Genomic DNA, 19,145 nt, shown 5'->3' with positions numbered 1-19,145 from the left:
AATTAATTTAGGCTTGAATCAGACTTGAAATAAAGTCTAATTCAACTATAAAGAGAGAGAAGCTTAGCAATTAGATTAAAAGATCTAGTAATTCATATTACTCATATTATATATATATATCGAGCCGGCTCAATATCAAACTTGGCTTGGCTTATTTTCAAGCCGAATGGAGCCTTATCAAGCCAACCTCGAGATGGCTCAATTATTTTGACAGTCCAAAATGTGCTCGGTAGTATTGTACAACAAGTGCACGATTTGATGGCATGGCAGTAAAAATCAATTTATATTAATATAATAACTAAATCAAAAAGTGTGTGGAGCTATAATGATATAAAAAAAGTCCTCTCTCTCTCTCTCTTCCCTCACATTCCTCACCTCTCACCTCTCTCTAGACATGATTATCAGGCTTAACCCGCCCAAATTCGACCTAAACCCACCCAATTTTAATCGGGCTAAGTCCGACCCAAGCCCAATTTAAGACCAGCCCGCCCCAAGCTCTAGATGATAGTGGGCCGCATAGGCTAAGTCTTTGCTCGCCTAACCCAGCTAGGGGTGAAAACAGGTCGGATTAACTCCGACCCGACCTGCTATCCGACCCGACTCGGATCGGATTCGGATAAAAAATTTCTATCCGATTCGGATACGGATAGAATTTTTAAAAAAAATTCGGATACGGATTCGAATACGGGTCGAATATATTTTTCGGATTCGGATACGGATATCGAATATCCGTTTATCCGTATATTTTTTTTAAATGATTTACAGTTTTTAGTTTTCTTATTTAAATAGTAAATATTAATATTGTTACTAATAATACTTTATATATTATTTATGGAGATTAATTTCTCTAATTTTATATATTTGACATACAAAAAAAATTATTTGTTGTAAAACTCTTAATAATTTTATGTTAATTATATTTAAATAAAATATTATAATTATTTTAAATTCAATCAATATCCGTTTAAGATCCGATCTTTTATCCGAAAATTATCCGCATCCGTTTAATTAGGATATGGTTTTAAATTTTACTATCTGTTAAATATCCGTATCCGAATCCGTATCCGGACTAAAAATATGGATCCGGATATGGATTAAGCATTATCCGATCCGTATCCGATCCGTTTTCACCCCTAAGCCCAGCTCAAAAACTCGATCTACTACTCTCATTTATGACCCGACCCATAATGCATACATATTCCTATAATTTTTTTAGTCTCATATTGAATATTTAATAAACTATATATTAATATATATGAAAGATAACTAAAATGTCTTCGTATAAGTCCACTAAACTCGGCTCAATAAGATATAATTTTTTTATATTTAACCCATTATGTTAGGCTTATTATACCCAACCTAAGCCCAATATCTAATGGGTTAGTGGGCGGTAACGGGGTAGAATATTTTAGCCTAGCCCGAGTGATTGGTGGTCAGACCATGAACAAATATTTAAGTCCGATTGATTTGAAAAGCTCGACCCGGCTCTCCTAATGATCATGTCTACCTCTCCCCCTCTATCCCTTGCATAGCTTGGTCAGAGCCCGATTGAGGACCGAGCTTGCGGCTGTAACATGCTATGCTAGATTATTTTTATTTTTTATTTTTTTTTTAAGCTCAGCTTGAATTCAAGCCGGCCTGGTAGGTTGTATTCAAACCCGACATTTTGTACTACTTTTTTGTCCCTAATCGGCCCGGCCTGTCTACTGGTCCTCCTAAACAAAAACTCGTCCAATTCATCTAAAGGCTAGTAGTTATGGATGCAAAGTTTTCGATTTACCCTCGATAGCGCAAGATGAAGCAACGACTCGAAATCCTCCACCGTCGCTTCTCTAAAGCTGTCTCGTCCCACTCCCTCCTCTACTTCAGCACCAGACCATGCCGCTTCCCGGACACCCACCCAAATCACCACGACGACAATGGCAACAAAATAGACCATCGAATCCAATACGACAACAAGAAGAAGAAGAATCCAATTACACGCGAGCCGTGGGACCGCAGCTTCCAACTCCACAAGCCCCGTGGCCAGCACCTCCTCACCAACCCTCGGATCCTCGACGCAATCGTCCGCCTCGCCGGCGTGGGCCCCACCGATACCGTCCTCGAGGTCGGCCCCGGCACCGGCAACCTCACCGTCCGCCTCCTCGCCTCCGCCCATAGGGTCGTCGGGATCGAGGTTGACCACCGCATGGTCGACGCCCTCCGGCGCCGCATCTCCGACATCGGCCTCGACCATCGCCTCGATGTACGTAAGGTGTTTGTCTTAATTCCCCACTCTGAGAGTTACCAAGATGCTTGCTTTATCATGTCGACAGGTTATTACGGGAGATGCGGTCAAGACCCAGTTCCCTGAATTCGACCTCTGCGTGGCCAACATTCCTTACGGGATCTCTTCTCCTCTGATCGGGAAGCTTCTCTTTGGGCAGTGCTGCTTCCGGAGTGCGACCCTCCTGCTGCAGAAGGAGTTTGCTCGGCGGCTTTTGGCAATGCCGGGTGACTCAGAGTACAATCGGTTGGCGGCAAATGTCAGGCTAGTGGCGGACGTCGAGTTGCTCATGGATGTGAGCAAGAAGGAGTTTGTTCCTTGCCCTAAAGTGGATTCTTCGCTTGTTCGGATCCGGCCTAGGGCTGGCCACCCCCCACCGGTGGACCTCGCGGAGTGGTTGGCATTCACCCGCACATTGTTTACTAAGAAGAATAAGACTCTTGGTGCCATCTTTAAGCAGAAGAAGAAGATTGCAGAGCTCTTTGAAATATCTCAGATAGATAGCAAAGGTTCAAGAGATGCAGGAGAAAATGATGGTAGCAGAAGTAATATTGCTAGATTTGATGATTTTGATGACAACCATGGTGATCCTATGGAAATTAATGTTGAAGAAAAAGAGGGAGTAGATGCCTTAGAAGTGGGTCCTTTTAAAGAGAAGATTATCAGGATACTGAATTCTGGGGGTTTCGGGGAGAAGAGACCTTCAAAGTTATCAAACGAGGATTTGTTGCATATTCTACAGCTTTTCAACAAAGAAGGCGTGGTGTTTCATTAGCAAAGCTTGTGAATTTATGACCGAAGTTTTCTGCAGGAGCTGAAAGTTTGAAGAGATTATCCTCAGCTGCTTGCAGAATGACAGCATTCTTAGAGCAATAGTTTTTACCCGTCGAAGTGCAGCACCGTCTTACGTTGCACGGCTTAACACTGTCTTTCAGTATGGAACGATTTCATCATGGCGGTGCATCTGTGCCCAATTTTTCCTGAGGATAACGGTTCGCTTCTTCTCTTGTGCTGATATTTCATTACAGATGAGTCTGGTTTCTCAGCGACATTCATGACATATCATCTCGGCACAAGCATTATCTTTGACTAGCACAATCAATCAATCATGATTACAAAGATCTCGAGGTTCTTGCATCCGAAAGTTCTAAGCTTCAACCTGTGCCCAGTTAAAAAGGGAGTTGCACAATGTAAGGAAGTATACCTTTATTATTGACCTAACACCAATATAATTCTGCATAGCCAGGGTTTCCAACTGAACTGAACCCACCAAAGATTGTTCTTATTTATATCTGTGACTATTTGATGAATGATGGTACAATAGGAGCCAATCAAACAGATTTTTCATCTTGTACTTTTGCAACACCTAATTGAAGAAATAACTGACCTGCACTTCATTTTCTGTGAAGCTTTTCATCAGCTTTTAAGCAGGAAGTCATCTTCTTGAGTGTAGTTTCTTTTACCTTACTATCTTCCTAGAAACTGCCAGTAGCATGTAATGGACGACACTATCAACTCCTTTTTACATCTCCCAGTCACTGATACTTGGTAATAGTTTTTTCAGTAACTATGTCAAGTGATAAATTGAAATCTTTTACAATGTAGAGCAGTCTCCAGATTTGTCTCAGATTTAAATAATTTCATAATTGAATGTTCCTAAAATGACTTAATACATTCTTCTAATTGAATTCTGTTCACCCGGATATGATTTCATATTCTTTCCTTCTTGGTATGATGAATGTTTTAGCTAAACATGCTACGAAATGTTCATGTTGTAATCTTCTTGTTGGCACTCATTTTCATCATATTCTTTTCACTTATCTCTTGCTTTGCTTATCTAGCAAGAAAATGCAAGAATATAAGAAGCTCTTTCTATTTGTTCTGTTAAGACTATTGTTGGATGCTGTAAGAATCTGCTTCTAATACTTCTATTAATTAAGGTAGCCCCCGTAACTAAGGCAATCTCTTCTGTGATCTAGAAACCAGAGGTTAACAAATGTCATATGCCAATAGAAGAGCAGGATACTGGACTTTGAACCTAAAGACTGATGTCAAATCATATCTAGAAAGTTCATGTGAAAAACTATGACTCATGAGAATAACCTAAGCAAAAAACATTTTGTATACAATGGACATGTCTCTTTAATCTCATTCAGTATGATGCATTGGAAATTTTGCCTTGCTAGTCCTAGAATTCAATTTAAGGATTACTAGAACATCTGAGTTTGTAAAAGAACACAAGTGCAATATAACTGCAAGATTGGAACAGAAAAGTATCTGCGAGATGATTACTTGTACAAGCCGTCTGAAACATTTTAGTATTTATGTCAAGCTCTAACAAATTGGTACCACTAATGGAGGGCATGATGATAAAATTCAAGGAAACAAGAATGGTACTCCATCTTGCCTAATATATCATATATTTCACATCATACAGTGTAATCTACAAAGCATAAAGCAGAGTATACATCAAAATTCGTACCCAAAGTTTACAAGAAGAGAACGCCTACCACCTGTTTGTCGATATGCCGCAGCTCACGAAGACGAGGACGGCGAGGAAGGGAACACGTCCTTGACGGCGGACGCGGCGGTGAGGTAATTGAGGGTGTTGCGGAGCGTGTCGCGCTCCCGCTTAAGCCTCGCCGCCGTGTCCTCCAGCTCGAGCAACGCCTGCTGCTCCCTCGGCGCCCCCTCGAACGTGCTCCCGACGAAGAACGAGAACGGCGTCGGGAAGAGGTTCCTCCTCAGATCCACGGCGGCGCCCGCCTCCTTCTCCGGCTTCCCGTTGAGCCTGTTGGATATCCGGATGACGTCGCGCATGTGGCCCTCGACCTCGTCGGCGAGGGCGTCTAGGTCGTTCCCGTCGGCGGGTTCGGGAGGCGGCCGGTCCTCGAGCCAGGCGACGGCGGCGACGAGGTAGGGCTTGGTGCGGACGACGCGCGAGACGCGGAACCGCTCCTGGCCCTTGCAGATGAGGAAGAACCGGTCGTCGACGAGGCGCTCGTGCTTGACGACCTCCCCGACGCACCCGACGTCGGCGATGTTGCCAGCGCCGGAGTCGGAGAAGACGACGCCGAAGCGGAGGTCGGAGTGGAGGAGAGTATGCATCATGATGCGGTACCGGAACTCGAAGATCTGGAGGGGGAGGACGGCGCCGGGGAAGAGAACGAGAGGGAGAGGGAAAAGGGGAAGCTCCACCAGATCGTCGACGGCTGGCGATGGGGGATCGGACGACGACGATGCGGAGCATCGGAGGGATGCGTGGCGGCGGTCCATGTGGCTGATCCGGGAGAGATTACATGGCGGAGATGGGCGGCTCCGGTGGCGGCGGAGGAAGGGAAGAGCTGGCGGAGCAGGGGATTGGTGGAGCAGAGCCATGGAGGGTTTTGGATTGGTGGCTGCCTGCTAATTACTATTGCTATTGCAATTGTTCTTATTTGTTATTTGGGAAATGAGAGTGAGTTTTGTGGTAAGGATGGTGGGAGAAGTCGGATCCCCTGCATAAATGGTTGTACCAATATGCATCGGAGTACCCGGCGCATTACCATTGGTCCTTACATAATTTGCTAGCCAATCAAGAGCGGGATGGATGGACGGATGGAGGATAGTGGGACCCACATTGAGATTGTTTTGCTCTTGATGGCCTGGGCGATCCCACGTGGCGGCTTATCTACTTCGAATGCAAAAAGGTTAAGGATTATTTTTGTGCATCTCCTCTCAATCGGAGAGTAGTCGACTTTTGATCAGGTTAAGTGGACGAGGGAATTTGTCATATTTTATGAATCCTGAAAATGGACTCAAATTTCTTATTATTTTTTTAAAAAATTTCAATTTCATCGATCGACTTAATAAAATCTAACCAATCAACTCTAATAGAGTTAGGTAGTTACATTGCTCATTTTCAAGGAGGTCATAAATTTAACTCCAACTCCAAATAATATTATGGAGAAATTGTTTAGTGGTTGGTAGTTTGGTGACTTAGCTTGATTCGGATGACGGCTCGACAGTGCAGTTAGCTTGGAAGAAGAAGTCTCAGTGGTGTTTGATTCGAAGCAATTGTTCGGTGATGCATATAGCTTGAAGTCTAGACTAGACAGCTAAAAGTTCGGTGGGACTTAAAATGTATCTATATCTAGGGAGGGTTGGCCCTTTGTCTAGCCTATATCTAGCCTTCAGGCTCAATCAAAAAATTTAATAAAAATTTAACGATCAAAATCCTCAATAATATAATAGGAACCTTTAAAAATGTGTGTCTACTTATACTTTCAAGCTCAAATTTTGTTCATTAAAAATAGTATTTTTGAGAAACATTTTGTCGATTAAACACACGTTTGTAGATCAAAATCTTGTATTAGAATCATTTAACCTAAAATGTTAAGGAAAATAAATGTGCTAAAATATTTTATATTATATCACTATAATAATACAAGATTTCTCTTAATAAGATCTTGCTACACTGTGATTTACACACAAAACTCATGTTAACTCATAATACCAAAGCTATAAATAGACTCATAACAACACTGCAGTGATCAGGGTTGTAATCAGAAGTAAATGTCATTTTTGATGAATCCACAAGCTGAAAATGGACTGGAGAACAACATTTCAGATCCATCTATTTCTATAGATCATGAAAATGAGTAGCAATCCATCTTCAAGAAATTATTTGTGTTTTAAGATCTCTTCAAGAAATTTATGAATCTTGTAGTTTTACTTTGTTTACTTCATATCCTTCAAGCTTTGAAGAAGCATCAAATAAGAAAAGAATGGCACTAACTCTATACAAGAAGAAATTAATTTAACTCAATAGAGAAGAATGGAACTTTGGAGCTAGCTGAGCTACCACCAAATAAAAGCCAATTGGTATAAATCTTCATAATAAAGCATATGCAGATAGCAAGTTTGTCGAACGAATTAGAATTTCTAAACACGAACACAACCCCTTTACTAGACGGGTTATTAGGTAGTACCAATTATTCAACCTTTTATAAGTTATTCGGGTAATAAACGGATTTATTTGAATTATAAAAAAAAGTCATGTTATAACATATTAATCAGGCCATAAACAAATTAGTCGGGTCATAATTATATTATCGTATCATAAATAGGTTGGGGACTCATAAACGATTCAATCGGGTTGAAGTAATAAACACAAATATGACTAGTTTAATAATCAGGTTAGATAGATTGACCCATTTATAATCCGAACCCATTTAGACTAAGCTCAAACCAATTTAAAAGTCATGTTATCATATCCAGTTATCTGGTCTAAGTCAATTTTTGCCATCCCTAATTGGTGGTCTGATTTATCTTGCTTGTACTCGGCTAGACATTGTCTTCTCAATTGGTCTTTATCTCCAAATTCATGCAAATGCCTATAAAATATCATGTTAGTGCAGTGAAAAGAATCTTATAATAGATTGCTGGAACAATAGATTTTTGACTTGTGATGCACTCATGTAATTGCTCTTAATATGATTGGTTTTACTGATAGTGATTATGAATGGTCATTAGATGACAAGAAGGGAGCTTCAAAGAAATAAGAAATATTTGCATTATTAATTTCTAAAGCAGCATGTCTTTGACTTTAGAAAAAATTACTTGGCACTATGGGTGATTGGAGATTGAAGATTAAAGATTAAAGGAAATATATGGGAGTTCTCAAAATTGATTGATATTGAAGCAAAGGGTTTGGAACAATCTTTCTAAGAAGGAAGTGAAAACTATTGTGTTCCAAATGGGCCCTGATAAAGCCTCTGGCCCTGATGGTTCTTCTATGAAATTCTACCATGAGTTTTGGGAGCTTGTGAAGGGTGATTTGATGAACTTGTTTGTTGATTGGTATCCAAAGGAGTTGTGAATTCATTGTCTCAACTATGTGATGGTTTGTCTTTATCCCTAAGAAGTAGAGAGCTAAAAAGAGGGATTTCAAACCAATCAATCTTATTAATTATAACTTCAAGATTTTCATAAAGTGTCATAAATAAGTTATGTTGGAGGTGCTGATGCAAACTTGGGTGGAGAGAAAGAGAAGGAAGAGAAAGCACAAAGGTTGAATAGGAATGAGGTTTTACACCTCTATCCTTAGAAATGGTTTTACACCTTTTTCACTCAATCAAAAATCTTCATTAACCTCAAAAGAAAATACAACGGATATATACATAGATCTATAATGAAAATAAACAAAAGACACATTAAGTAAATAAAAATTATAAAATTGATCATAAATATCACGTAATAAATAAACTCAAACATAATTAAATCACTATAAGGGGAATCATCAACTAATACACACGTCATCATGTCCTATCAATGATGTCCGTATCATTCTCTCCAATTGGGAGAAAACTTGACTCCGTCGAATGTGCTCCTCTGTTGCTCTCATACTGCTCTAGGATATTAGAGTAATGTCTCTCTAAATTATGGCGATCAAGCCACGTGTCATCTGATATAAGTCATCATTTGCAACATATCAAATACTGTTCTGTTCCACACTCTCTAGTTGAAATCTCATCATCTAAAATTTTATCAATTTTGTCTGTTGTATTAGGTAGAATATTGGGAGGTTGAGGTAAAAAGAGTCTCTCATAATTAGGCTAATCGGCTATCTAGAATAACATTGGAACCTCATCCTCAATGTTAAAAGTAGAATTGATGCCAAAATTATTTGGCAAATTTAAAATATAAGTATTATTATTAGTTTTCTTGAGAATTTTAAAAGATCTAGCATTTCGTGTATGTAAGTTTTTAATGATTCCGGACATAACTGAACCATCGCATAGTCTCCAACATTAAATTCATTGAATCTCCTTTTATATCAACTCAAGTTTTATAATTGACATTATTTTTAGTGATTCTATTACTGATTTTCTTATGCAAGTTCTTAATATGTGATGCAAATGCAAATGCAGACTCAAATAACCTATGGTAATAAGTCATAGGAATGAATTTATAGACTGTCTATATACTACTTAAGTTGGACATAAATCTATTGACCTATTAATAGAATTATTATATACAAATTCAGTAGTTGATAATTTTTACCAATCCCTTAGATTTTCGCTGATAAGAATCCTCTGATACCAAAATGATGCAAAATATGGTGGAGAAAATGAGAAGGAAGAGAAAATAGGAAGGTAGAAGTGGAATGTGATTTCACATCGAAATGATTTTTGATCTTTTTCACTAAAGAAAGAAAAAAAAATCTCTATTAATCTCAAAAGAAAGTACAATGGGTCTATATATGGACCTATAATTAAAATAAGTAAAAGACACCCTAAATAAATAAAAAAATATATATAATTGATCATAAATATCAGAGCCAAATCACTCTATGGGGGATCATCAAATGTCGACATCTTCTATGCTAGTACACACGCCATCTGTAACGTCCCCGCCCGGCACGGACACGTGCATGCCCATGCGCCCACATGGCATGCGCGGCACACGTGACAGATCGAGCGGGGCCCGTCACGCACAAATACACTCATGTGCACATATAATCATGATATTATCAAATAATACCTACTAACATATCCATACTCACATAATCCATACTCACATAAATTATATTATCAATCAAATAAACCTATTAACATATGAATATCCAAGTCCATAATAATATACACTAGACCACTACATAGTCTGGCACAACTCACACAGGTCACGACAAGCCATCAAAATACAACTAAACAACTGATACATGAATACACTATAATCTAACATATACTATACAAATCATCGTCTAATATAATAAAGTACAAATATAATAATCAACGATATAACTCAATTTCTATACAAACTATCATCTATACCATCTAGTACCTATAGCTCATCTCATCAATCTAAAATATCTTTTCAGGATATTTCAAGTCGCTATCACATATCACATATCTGAGAGGGTTAGAAAAGAAATAAAAAGAGTCATGAGTAAAAGGCTCAGTGAATAAACTTTACTCCGAATCAGTGATGCCAAACAAAAAGTAAATCATGTACTGGATAATATGAATCAGAAAAAGTATCATGCCATGAATGAGTATATGAATGTTCCTCAATAATACATAAATAAAAAGTAGATAACATGTCATAACTAATAAAAGTATATAATCATCGACAATGAATAAACAAATTTTCATATCATATTATCATCATAACTCTCTCTCAAATATGACACGATGCATACCGTCAATGATCATACTATGATATCAAATGCAACTATCTATGATGTATATTGACCACTCGATAATCATATAATCAAATAATCAGGTGATAATGAAATCATATGCATTTCTCGACATCTCAGTCATCAATGTCATCTCTTATATCATCATCATACTAGACCATTGTGCACAGTCAACACCTAGTACTCGGATTCAACATCATGCCCAAAGACTCAGAGCATACTTTGCAACCCACAAGGTGTATCTCAAATATAATCGTACTCTACCACTCGCTAGAGTATCAACATCCATCTAGACCGGGCACCCTTTAGTTAATAGAAATCTCGTGAGGATAACTTGCCACATATGCCCTAGCGAACAACATGTGTCTGAATGTCTGCTGCGCATACAGACTAATGACCTCGGACGTAAGGCCAATAGAATTGCGACTGTGTCGAGCGATCAATCATCCACCAAGCGCGTCCTAATCCTTGCGCGCACTCGAGTATCCTCATACTTTCTATCAACTATTCTATCAATTATATTTCATACTTTTCTTCTAAATGATAGATCATATGCATATATCCAGTACGATAATAAGTCAATGCATACCAGAAATTTAGGTGGAACAAAAATTAAGAAAAAAATAATGCAATGTAATTTCTAACTATATATCCATCACATGCATACTCCTGCTAGTTTATCACATGCACACTCACGATAGAAATTATCTCAACATAAAACTATAACAGTATAGTCATCTCCAATCATCTCTATATATCATCAATGTACTCATATTCCAAATTAGTATAATCAAATGCATGATAAAAATATACTCGACTGAAATCATCTCTAGATAAAGTTAATAATCATGGTGGAGATCAAAACATGTTTGTACATAATATATAATATATCATAATTTTGAGAAATGCATCTAGGGGATAAGACTACTCATCTCTTATTAGAAAACCTAACACACGTATTCCTCACGTCTATCAATTAACCGTCACACATCACTAGCAAAGTCCACGTATCTATAATATAGATCTAGTTATGTAATAAACATAAAAATAAGTGGTTCTAAACCTAATGAACCTTTATATTTTACTTGAACTAATTCTAATTAGATAAACGACTAACTTTATGCTACTTAAATATTTTCAGATCTCGAACCCTCTTATTTGAGACCTAATTCAAATACTATAATTATACTATTATCATAAAATGTTAATTATAGAATAAGAAGAAGATGTCTGTTTCCTTTTATATAAGAATATTTCTAAATATATAATTATAAAATAAAATGAAAGGCTAAATAACTATAAGTATAGGCAAGGTCTAATTATAATTAATTTTTATAATTCATACTCTATTTTGACTAATTAGGGACCATGCAGTCTTTACTCGATAAAATAATAAATAAATAACTAAATAAGCCTAGTATTTTATTTGTTGCAAAATAATAATATATAATAAATTAATAGAATTACTTAAAATAGATATCATAAGAATATTAGAATATAAATCTAATAATTATAATTTACAAATCTATCTATTAATCTAATAGACATATAAGTAAATAAATAAATAAATATAAGTATTACCTATATTTATGTGTAATAGTTTATAGCCTAATTAATCATTAATTAATTATAATTAACAATAATCATGTTGAAGAATGTACATTATTATTCAAATAATTAATGTCTAAATAAGTTATCTACATTAATTAAGAAAGCAATACCTAACTAAATAAATAAACAAAATTAAAATAAAAAATAAATAAATAAACAATGCCACAAATGCTCTGCTATAGTGTTGGGCCGAGCCTAGCACTGTGCAGAAAGAGGAGGAGAAGCTAAGGGAGAAGAAAGGAGAAAGGAAGAAGAAGAAGAAGAAGAAGAAGAAGAAGAAGAAGAAGAAGAAGAGGAAGAAGAAGAAAGAAGAAGAAGAAGAAGAGAAGAGGAAGAGAAGAAAGAGAGAAGGTGAGGGAGAGGGTTGCAGACCCGGGCCGGCGGGGAGGGCACTAGCTGCTGGTGGCCATCCAGCGGCCAGCCTCTTGCCGTCGACTCGGCTCCGACGAGCCTGAGCTTGAGGCAAGAAACATAGAGAGAGAGAGAGAGAGAGAGAGAGAGAGAGAGAGAGAGAGAGAGAGAGAAGAGAGAGAGTGTGGGGAGAAGAAACAGATAGAGAGAGAGGTGGTGGGGAGAGGAGGAACGGCGGCGGTTGCGACGGCGCTGGGGCCCACCATGCCAACTGGCCCGGCCAGGTTGGCTAGGTCGATAGCTGGGGGCGCGTGGCATCCTTAGCCCGCCCACAACTTGCATGGCATGAGCTCGTACCGGGCAACACAATTTTTTTTATCTCTCTTTTTTTTAAATTTAATTAAATTTATATATCATTATTTATTATTTATTATTATTATTTTATTATTATTATTTTTAAATCTAGATTATTACACCATCGTGTCCTATCAGTAATGTCCGCACTATGTGCTCAAAGTTCTTCCAATAAAAGTCTATATATTTTAGATTGTATGGCTAGTGCTCCTGAAGTATTGTGCAGTATGAAATAAAAAAAGAGAGATTTAATGCTAAAATTAGACTTTGAGAAGACTTATGATAATATGAGAAGAGACTATCTTAAGAAAGTGTTGAGATACAATGGCTTATGCTCAAATGGATTATCTATGTTATGAAATCGGTCACTTCTAGTATTATAATAGGGAGCTGAGTAATAATTTTAGGTGTAGAAAATGGTTACATCAAAATGATCCTTTAGCACCATTTCTGTTTATACTCATTACAAGATGGTTGAAATCAAAATGTTGGATAGGGCGAAACCGCAAGGCCTTCTCTCAAGCCTTAGTGTTGATTTGGTTAGTGGGGAGAGTGATTAATTTATAGTATGCTGATAATACTCTCATACTTTTCAAAGCTAATGTTAGAGAGGTAGCAATTACGAAGGTTGTGTTTTATTATTTTCATGATATCTTTGGTCTCAAAATAAAATTGTATTAAAGATTTCTAGTATACCATTGAAGTATAGATGGAGAAAGTCAGGAATTTTGTGGAGTTGATGAATTACAAATATAAAGTGCTATTAGTTAAATACCTTGGATTTCATTACATGATGAAATCTTATACACCATAGGACAAGAATGACTTTCTGTGATTAAGAAAGTTGAGAAGAGGTTCATAGGGTGGAAGAAAAAGCTATTTTTCCTGGATAGAAGGATCACACTTATCAACTTTATTTTTGAGCTTTATCACTTTATATTACCTCTCCTTTTTGTAATGCTGAAATGGTTTTGCAAAAGATTGGATCATCTTAGAAGCAGATTTATATGAAAAGGAGATAATAAAGAAAAAAAATGGGATATTGTCTAGCTAATTGGGGTAGAGTCAGCAAGAAAAAAGAATGTGACTTCTTGGATATTCTTAACTTATCTGAAATGGACTTGGCTTTAATGGCGAATAATCAATTATCGGCTCAAATAATTTGTAAAATGTATTATTGAAGATTGCAATAAGAGAATTTTAGATACAAATTTCTAATAGAATTTTCTCCCTTTTAGAGGGGGTTTTATCCACTAGTGATGTATTTAAAATAGACTTAACTGGTTAGTTAATTGATGGAAAAACAACTAAATTTTTGGACAAACAATTGGATTAGCAAATGCCCTCTTACCACCTGTTTTCCTCAATTATGTATGCAGGCAACAAATTTGCCTTTTTGTTCCTCTTTGAATTCTTTTAAAAACTTTGAACTTCTCCTTCGTAAAATAAACCTATATGTGTCTTGAAAAATTATCGTTGAAAGTGAACCCTTGTAGATGTTTGCTTCACTCGTCCAAGTATATCGAAATGAACAAGGTCAAATGGTGCTTTAGCTCTAGATTTGAATTCTTCATGTAGTAGTTGATGTGCTATCCTGAATGAGTAATTAGTAATTGCACAATTCCTTTACGAACTTCAAGTTGAGGAAGTCTTGAGTATTAATTTACTCATCAATTAGCTTCATCTTATGATAGCTAACATGTTTTAGCCTTTCTTGCCAAAGACCTATATTATTGTTCTTTAGAGTCTTATCTACATAGATAAACGTTGGCGGTAACAATCTGATTCCAAAGAGTCATAAAAAATCCGATCAAAATAAATTAAATAAACTTACAGATTACAGAATATAAAATTTTGAATAGTCGAGTCTAGTGTTGGACACTATCTCCTTAAAACCAATTCGCACTCCACCGATTGCATCTGGAACAATGGACGTCAGTCTCCTGGGATACAATGACTATCTTGCACTGGAAAGGAAGCAGCTTTCTAATGCCTTGATTGAACCTGAACCGTGATGTACTCTCTCTCAAATACAGACTCGACTCTAGAAAGAAAGGAATGAACCAAGTTTCTATATGAAATTATGTGCGAACCGAGCCGGGTCGGGCGGCACGCGCGTGTGTGAGTTAAGTTTCATAGTAACCTTTACTCATAAAATAGGTACCTCTTTTGGGGCCCAAAGCGCAAAAGAAGTTTGTTACTTATATACCATACTAACATTTCTCAAATATCTAAACTCACTTTTCTTTATTTTTCATTGCCATGATATCCACTTTAGAGCCAATTTTCATTCACTTCTCTTCATGGATTTGACTAAGTGAATATTTGACAATAAAGTACACTTTGAGCTGAATTAATTCCACCATTAAACCATCATTAATAATGTGTGGGCCCCACTTAAAACTTAGTTCGAAGTTAATAAAGAATTCATATCAAATACATGAGATTACCAACAATAAATTCTACTGACATAACATAGATAAACTATAACTTTTATCCTTCTAAAATATGTGGACTTTGACATCTTCTAATTGCTTAATGCAATTAGTTGTGATACTGACAACAAATTTGTCTTTCCACCTAGCATATGGTAAACATGCTACAATGCACCTTCTTTTATCCAAACTATGGTACAATAACGGTACTTCCAATATGAGTAATGGACACCTTTTAGCTGTTGGATATCAGAACAATTATTCCTCTTCATAGTCATCTATCCTGAAGAGCTTCTCCTTTTCATCGATCATGCGATTTGAGTATAAAACCAAGTCCACTATCTAATGCTTCTTATAGTTGACTAACTTGATGTTAATCCCATTAGTGCATTCTCCTATGGTTCTATTCTGATTATAGGACATGTTGTTTTGTTAATAGGTTGCTCATCGATTAAGTATCTGGATAAGATTCTCTCATTTTATGAGTAAGATCGTCTATCAACCATTATTTTAGGAAACTTATAAAATCTCTAAAATAAATTAGAATACTTTCATGAACACAAAAAATTAAACTAAATCAATCAAAACATATATATTAAAAAAAAAATTTAAGAAGAAGAATTAGACCATATTAGATTAGAAAATAAAAACTTGAATTGCACATAATTCATTAAACATAACTAGTCTATAAATAAACTTACTAATTACTCAACAAACATGGGCCACTAACTTGACACATAAGCAATTATCTAAGACAAAGTCAGATAAACACTATCTAGGTAAAACTTTGAATCTTATCTTCAACATCCTCCTTGATTCAAAGTTGCAGACTCCAAGTAATGACCTAAAGTGGGAGAATTTTCTCAACAATAATTATTCAGTTAAGATGTCTATCACTTGTTCATTTGTATAGAATTTCAACTCCGACATATTATTCAGTTAAGAAGTAATGCTAGATATCAATATGTTTTATTCTCTCATAAATAAAATAATTTTTTTTTGTCATTGCAATAGTAGTCTTATTGCCATATAAAAATTTGATAGTTTAAAGGTATTAGTAACTTTTATTATCCCGATATTATCCTAACAATTATATCTTTGTATTTAATACAGAGTAAAACTACTAGTACAAACCTTCATGTATACTTATATCTTGTATTGCTATTAATTTGACCAGAAACATACAGCAGTTAAAATATCTAGTGCTCAATACTTCGCAAGTCTTTAGACATACTTTGCCAGCCCCTACCACTCTAATTTTCAGCCGTCGAAATATCTTATATCCCACGCAAGCAAAAGATTGTGCTGAGTTCTTGAAATTTCTACAATACTACAAGATGAGAAAACAGTTGGCATATCTAAATACACCACAGAATGGAGTCACAAAAAGAGCATAGTATGATCATATCTTATGTGGTTAATATATACAAGATAAGAAAATTATGGAAATAAATAACTCCAACAATAATACATATAAGTTATTATGATTCAAAATATCCTATTTGATAAGAATACATGAATAAAGACGTCAAATATTATTTTTTACCTTGTATATATGTGAAGCATAAAAGGAACTACAAGATACTTTTACTATGGTGTCATAAGCCAAATCTTGGCTTTGTATCATGCCTTCAATAACTCATTTTATAGTATTTGATTGGATAAATCTAATAAGAAGGTGGCACGATGCATCTAAGTTTGTAATTTTGATAAAAAGAAAAGGTGGTGATGTTGCGATTATAAAATAATTATTGCTATGTACGGAGGAATCTTAGTCTTTGATCGATGTAGTAATATCATCTAGGTGGTCAACACAAATAATAATACTACGTTTCTAGTTCCAAAGCATGCAATACATGGAGATAAGTTAGATGATGATGATGCTTTGTCTAAAAACCCAAGATATGTCACTAGTCCAAATATAGGCACCACAAAGTGCATCACAACATAACAGAAGAGAATCAAGATGAAGAAGAAGAAGAGATGGGTGCTAGGCCAAAATAATAACTAAGAAGATTAAGGCGACAATGTACGCCAAATCTGAGGTACTATGCTAATGCAGCATTAATCAAAGAGAATAATATTAATGAGTGCCTAAGTATGAAATGAAAAAGATGATGGAAAAAAATATATATTTGCATTGAAGGAGTATCTAACATAAGATTTATTATCAAAGCTGTTGGAATATCAAACTCATATTTTGCTAATAAATTGGTAATAGAGTAAAATCTCACTTTAATAAAAGAATTTTAAACAATATCATAAGAGAAAAAAAGTATATTTAGAAGTATTAAAATATAGACTGATCACTCCATATTGGGACATCACGAGATCCAAATGTGTTGTGCTAAAAGTTATTTTCAACTATGAAAGGATAAAAATTATGTGGCTCTATCTTAGATATGGTCTATGTCTTAGGAGTATTAGTTTAGTAAACCATTTTAATAAAATAACATCTAATATTAATTAACCACCGCGGTTATAAAACACCACCAATATTAGCATTCCTTTTTCACATAATTTTGAAACCCATAATTCGAGTAATATTAGTGAGCTAGTTAGCAAATTTGTTGGCTTCGCGATATATATGGGAGATAGTACAAAGTGAAATGAGGAGATAAGGAAATGACCATCTCAAATGACTATGATGGTTGTGAACATCCTTGAATGAGTTAGCAAAGAGCATAGAGTCTGAGTTGAGCTGAAAAAATAGTGCCTTGCGAAGAGTGTTAAAATGCCTCAATCATAGCTAACATGACCACCTACAAAACTAAGGCTCCTAAATCACCACTATAACTTCATGGTCTAGTTGAAGAATATATTGTTTTTGACCTTCTAGATGTTTCATATAGCAACAATAATAAGGAAATGAAGCATGACTTTTGGAGGAATCCGGAGGTATCCAAATTACTAGCTCATAAACTTATATATATATATATATATATTGTAAAAATATTAGATGCACACAGAAAAATGATAATTATACTTGGCCTCTCTAAGCTATCACCCACATAGACCTCTTGAACTAAGACATCCACATAAATCCCTGAGTTCAAAGTGTCTATGTGGCAAAAATTTTCTTAATTCAATGAGTCTATGTGGTAATAGCTCAGAGCTAAGTGTAATTAACTAATTAAAAAAACAATATAGTCATGTGGGCCATTTGCAATTTAATTATATTTTATTTTTTAATTGATAATAATAGGCTATAATATGCATTTCATATATAAATTACATACATTTTATTATAGCAAAATATGCATTGACTTAAAAAAGGGAAATTACAAAATTAATTACAATAAAATTGCAGAAGCATCCAATCACGTAGTAGATGTAGGGGTGAAAACGGGTCGGATTAACTCCGACCCAATCCGCTATCCGACCCGACTCGGATCGGATTCGGATATAAAATTTCTATCCGACTCGGATTCGGATTCGGATACGGATAGAATTTTTGAAAAAAATTCGGATATGGATTCGGATACGGGTCGGATAAATTTTTCGAATTCGGATACGGATATCAGATATCCGTTTATCCGCATATTTTTTTAAATGATTTACAGTTTTTAGTTTGCTTATTTAAATAGTAAGTATTAATATTATTACTAATAATACATTATATATTATTTATAGAGATTAATTTCTCTAATTTTATATATTTGACATACAAAAAAATTATTTGTTGTAAAACTCATAATAATTTTATGTTAATTATATTTAAATAAAATATTATAATTATTTTAATTTTAATTAATATCCGTTTAAGATCCGATTCTTTATCCGAAAATTATCCGTATCCGTTTAGTTAGGATATGGTTTTAAATTTTGCTATCCGTCCAATATCCATATCCGAATCCGTATCCGAACTAAAAATACGAATCCGGATATGGGTTGAGCACTATCCGATCCGTATCCGATCCGTTTTCACCCCTAAGTAGATGTCTTT

The 19,145-nt window shown here is 35.7% G+C and overlaps 2 protein-coding genes across 2 annotated transcripts; one reads left to right on the top strand and one right to left on the bottom strand.

Annotated features, from left to right (window-relative positions):
* Positions 1-1,637: 1,637 nt before the first annotated feature.
* On the top strand, positions 1,638-3,085 carry LOC140759399 (ribosomal RNA small subunit methyltransferase, mitochondrial-like). The gene is made up of 2 exons (XM_073095954.1): positions 1,638-2,245; positions 2,316-3,085. Exons 1-2 carry the CDS (start codon positions 1,796-1,798, stop codon positions 3,039-3,041), a joined length of 1,176 nt encoding a protein of 391 aa, XP_072952055.1. The 5' UTR covers positions 1,638-1,795; the 3' UTR covers positions 3,042-3,085.
* Positions 3,086-3,278: 193 nt separating this feature from the next.
* LOC140759401 (uncharacterized) lies at positions 3,279-5,717 on the bottom strand. The gene is made up of 2 exons (XM_073095955.1): positions 4,780-5,717; positions 3,279-3,425 (listed from the first exon to the last, which is right to left on the bottom strand). The coding sequence occupies exon 1, from the start codon at positions 5,642-5,644 to the stop codon at positions 4,802-4,804; it is 843 nt and encodes a 280-aa protein (XP_072952056.1). The 5' UTR covers positions 5,645-5,717; the 3' UTR covers positions 3,279-3,425; positions 4,780-4,801.
* Between the last annotated feature and the right edge of the window lie 13,428 nt (positions 5,718-19,145).

This window comes from Typha angustifolia, chromosome 4, assembly GCF_048772165.1.
Source record: "Typha angustifolia cultivar Huaian chromosome 4, ASM4877216v1, whole genome shotgun sequence".
In the NCBI taxonomy this organism is placed as follows: domain Eukaryota; kingdom Viridiplantae; phylum Streptophyta; class Magnoliopsida; order Poales; family Typhaceae; genus Typha; species Typha angustifolia.
The sequence above is the reverse complement of the archived record's forward strand: the minus strand, read 5'-3'. Positions and strand labels throughout refer to the sequence as shown.